The following is a 4,603-nucleotide window of genomic DNA, read 5'->3' as shown; positions in this document are numbered from 1 at the left end:
ATAATGAATAGAATTTATTTCTCATAGATCTGGAGAATGGGAAGTCCAAGACCAAGGAGCCAGCATCTTGTGAGGGCCTTCTTGCTGCATCATAACACATTGTAAGTCATCACATGTCTGAAGGGCAATGAGAGGGTAAGACAAAGAGAGAGAGGGAGAGAGGGGAAGAAGCAGCAAATCCACTCCCACAGTAGCAAACTCTCTCCCACAATAACAAACCCACTCTCACGATAATGGCATTTGTTCATTCATGAAGGCAGAGACCTCAAGACCTAAACACCACTTAAAGATTTCACCTCCAAATACCATCACAATGGCAGTTAAATTTCAGCGTGAGTTTTGGAGGGGATAAACATTCAAGCCATAGCAGTTGGTATAAATAGTTATCTTCCACCACAGTGCATTTAATTAAGGACTGTAGTTTTGCCTCAATTCCTTTCTGATAGGAAGCAGAAAAATGAATAAAATTATTTGTATTTCAACTATTCAATGTTTGCTTCGGGACGACAAAAGTAAAAAATAAGTGGAAGGGGAAGGTGAATACAAATCCATGTTTCTCCTAATAATAAATTTATATCTGCAGTTTCCTCTCCTGAGTGCCTGTATTAGTCAATTTTCATGCTGCTGATAAAGACATACCTGAGACTGGGTAATTTATAAAGAAAAAGATGTTTAATGGGCTCACAGTTTCACATGGCTGGAGTGGCCTCACAATCATGGCAGAAGATGAAAGTCACGTCTTACATTGGTTGCAGGCAAGAGAGAGAATGAGAACCAAGAGAAAGGGGTTTCCACTTATAAAACCATCAGATCTCGTGAGACTTATTCACTACCATGAGAACAGTATGGGGGAAACCACCCCAATGATTCAAGTATTTCCCATTGGGTCCCTCCCACAACATGTGGGGATTATGAAAGCTACAATTCAAGATGAGATTCGGGTGGGAACACAGCCAAACCATATCAGTGCCAGACCCACATACTAAAAACCTGGTGTATCCACTGTAGAGATCTCAAATTTAATGTATCTTAATCTAAATTTATAATATTTAATCTATACCCGGCTTCTTTTCCCATATAGCATCTGTGTTACTGAATTGCATAACCACCTAAGCTATAAACCTAGATATAATTCTTGTTATCTTTCCTTTGGTCCTCATATTAAGTTGATCACCAGATTTTATGAATTCTACCTCATAAATATTTCTAAAATATGTCTCCTTTCTGCCCCTCCACAGCTGCTTGTTTAGTTTTGATCCACATATTTCTCACTTGGGTTATTACGACAGCTTTCTAATTGCCTCCAATCTTGTCTTGCTCTCATTTATTCATCACATTATAGCCATGCAAATATTATCAAATTCAGATGCCTCAATGTTTCTTCTCTGCTATTGTACAATTTATTCATTTAATTATTCAGTCAATATGTAATGAGTGTGTACACTAAGCCAAACATTGAGGGAATGGTGGGTGATTGATTTTCATTGATTCTGTTCAAAATTACAAACCAGAATGTTATGATGAAAAAGCTTTAATGTTATGAGAGTATATAGCGGAAGTGCCTGACCTACATGGAGGATGACAGAGTAAAGTGAGAAAATAAGAGAAACTCAGGACCCAACTTTGGAGAAGTCCAGCATTTAAAAATTGGGTAAAGGAGTATAGACTTATAAGGAAACCTGAATTGCAGTCAGAGAGGCATTGCATGATACCAGAGAGGCTTAATTAAGAAAAAGAGGCTTGCCCGCCTCCTTCTTTCTCGACAAGATGGCCACACCGGTGTTATCAGCAAGTGCTCCTCCGGCCACGCCAGCCGCAGCCCGGGTGGCAGCACCAGCATCAGCCTCAGTCTCAGTCCCAGCGCCAACGCCAGCACCGGCTGCGGCTCCGGTTCCCGCTGCGGCTCCAGCCGCATCCTCAGACCCTGCGGCAGCAGCAGCTACAACTGCCGCTCCTGGCCAGACCCCGGCCTCGGCGCAAGCTCCAGCGCAGACCCCAGCGCCCGCTCTGCCTGGTCCTGCTCTCCCAGGGCCCTTCCCCGGCGGCCGCGTGGTCAGGCTACACCCAGTCATTTTGGCCTCCATTGTGGACAGCTACGAGAGACGCAATGAGGGTGCTGCCCGAGTTATCGGGACCCTGCTGGAAACTGTCGACAAGCACTCAGTGGAGGTCACCAATTACTTTTCAGTGCCACACAATGAGTCAGAAGATGAAGTGGCTGTTGACATGGAATTTGCTAAGAACATGTATGAACTGCATAAAAAGGTTTCTCCAAATGAGCTCATCCTGGGCTGGTACGCTACAGGCCATGATATCACAGAGCACTCTGTGCTAATCCATGAGTACTACAGCCGAGAGGCCCCCAACCCCATCCATCTCACTGTGGACACAAGTCTCCAGAACGGCCGCATGAGCATCAAAGTCTATGTCAGTACTTTAATGGGTGTCCCTGGGAGGACCATGGGAGTGATGTTCACACCTCTGACAGTGAAATACGCATACTATGACACTGAACGCATCGGAGTTGACCTGATCATGAAGACCTGCTTTAGCCCCAACAGAGTGATTGGACTCTCAAGTGACTTGCAGCAAGTAGGAGGGGCATCAGCTCGCATCCAGGATGCCCTGAGCACAGTGTTGCAATATGCAGAGGATGTACTGTCTGGAAAGGTGTCAGCTGACAATACTGTGGGCCGCTTCCTGATGAGCCTGGTTAACCAAGTACCCAAAATAGTTCCTGATGACTTGAGACCATGCTCAACAGCAACATCAATGACCTGCTGATGGTGACCTACCTGGCCAACCTCACACAGTCACAGATTGCCCTCAATGAAAAACTTGTAAACCTGTGAATGGACCCCAAGCAGTACGCCTGCTGGTATAGGTCTTAAACTCAGGACTCAGAAGTGAAGGAGAAATGGGTTTTTTGTGGTCTTGAGTCACACTGAGACAGTCAACTGTGTGTGACTCTAATAAACATAGCCTACCTTTTGTGAATTAAAAAAAAAAAAAAGAAAAAGAGCCTTTCATGGAGAGTGGTCAGCTGTGTCAAACTCTTCTGAGAGGTCAAATAAGACAAGGGTCTAGAAAATATCCCTTGGATATAGTGTAGGTAATTGGCAACCTTAGAAAGAGTGGATTGTGTGAACTAATTAAGGGGAGAGTACAGATTAGACTAAGCTAAAGAGGGAGTATGATCTGAGAAAAAGGATGCAGTAGTACTGAAACTTTCAAGTGCCTTTTTATTTAGACTGGCTCCTGGCCTCCTCTCCAGCTTCTTTTTTCATAGCCTCCTACCTACTGTATCCTCCCTCGCTGCCAAATGCAGCCCTTACTGCCACAACAAATGACTTGTAATTTGCCCAAGGTTCCACAGTTTCCTTTGCCTCCGGGTCTTAGAGTATGCTACTCTCTCTGCCTGAAGGGCCTTCAGCTTTCTCTTAGCTGGACAGTTCCTATTTCTCATTCAAAAGTCAGCTCAAATGTCACTACCTCAGGAAGGCTTTTGTAATACCCACTCCAGCTTCATACTACTAGTGTCACCATCACAAGCCCATGTTCTTTATATGTTTGTGCATAATATCCCACTCATACCCCTAAGGTTATCCTTACAAAAGACTCAACTTTGAATCTGCTTATCTATGTTTCCCACAGGATTGTAAGTTGCAAGGTAGTAGAACTTTATGCACTCAGAATATCTATGAAGAATGAATGATTATTTCAATCTGCTGTTGGTGACATAAGAAGTTATGTCTCTGGCTGACCTGCCTATGGAGTCACCATTCTCTATTCCTTTACCTTCTTAATAAACTTGCTTTCACTTTACGCCTATGGACTTGCCCTGAGTTCTTTCTTGCATGAGATCCAAGAACCCTCTCTTAGGGCCTGAATCTGGATTTCTTTCTGGTAACATCTTCCTGGTGAAACCCAAAGGGATGATACTGAGGAGACCCCTGACCCAAAGGAAATAGACTGCAGCACCAATTGGCTAACTTTGGGTAAGTGGTGGGGTACCCAGGAAAAGGATGGAATTGGGTTAGAGGTCCAACTCAGGGGAGCTAGAGGTTTTCCTAAGACAAAGTGGGTTAAAGGCCCCTCTTAATGAAAGGCAAGGATGCCTGATTAAACTTGGGTTCAAGGCCCAACTTAGGAGGGTTAGAGTCCTAAGATTTAGGGGGTTAGAGGCCCCTCTCAGTAAAGTTCCTATTAGCTAAAAATGGATTTGGCACTATGGAATATTAACCACCATTGTCTTTGGATTAACCTGCCCTGCATTTCTTTGCTGATGGATATGGGTGACAGAATTAGGAATGTGCAGGACCACGGAATATGGGAGCTTTTTCCTCCCCAAAGGGGGTAACTTAAGAGCTAGTGGGACTGCTGGAAAAGTTTCCTTCTTGACCAACAAGCAGCCACCTGAACTTTTGATTTAGTTTCTCTGGGATGGTTGGGTATTTCTCTGGCCTCCCTGAGCTCTTCACCTTCCCCTACCACAGCAAAGTGTTGATTAATGGGGAAAAAAGAGGCCAGTCTTAAGCTGTAGCAAATCGGATGTGCTTTGTGTGTCTTTCTGTATTGTTCTGTCATTAAAAGAGGTACCTTA

At 44.1% G+C, this 4,603-nt stretch overlaps 1 protein-coding gene across 1 annotated transcript; it reads left to right on the top strand.

Moving 5' to 3' along the window:
• The first annotated feature begins 1,760 nt into the window (after positions 1-1,760).
• Positions 1,761-3,019, top strand: LOC104660643 (eukaryotic translation initiation factor 3 subunit F-like). The gene has a single exon (XM_010361079.2). It carries the CDS (start codon positions 1,768-1,770, stop codon positions 2,782-2,784), a length of 1,017 nt encoding a protein of 338 aa, XP_010359381.2. The 5' UTR covers positions 1,761-1,767; the 3' UTR covers positions 2,785-3,019.
• The last annotated feature ends 1,584 nt before the right edge of the window (positions 3,020-4,603 follow it).

The sequence above is a fragment of the Rhinopithecus roxellana genome, chromosome 1 (assembly GCF_007565055.1).
Source record: "Rhinopithecus roxellana isolate Shanxi Qingling chromosome 1, ASM756505v1, whole genome shotgun sequence".
NCBI lineage: Eukaryota > Metazoa > Chordata > Mammalia > Primates > Cercopithecidae > Rhinopithecus > Rhinopithecus roxellana.
Note: the sequence above shows the minus strand (reverse complement) of the source record. Positions and strands in the feature narration are given on the sequence as shown.

Excerpts from the sequence above, each read along its gene's own strand:
- LOC104660643 (XM_010361079.2), top strand. The coding sequence starts at position 1,768 with ATGGCCACACCGGTGTTATCAGCAAGTGCTCCTCCGGCCACGCCAGCC.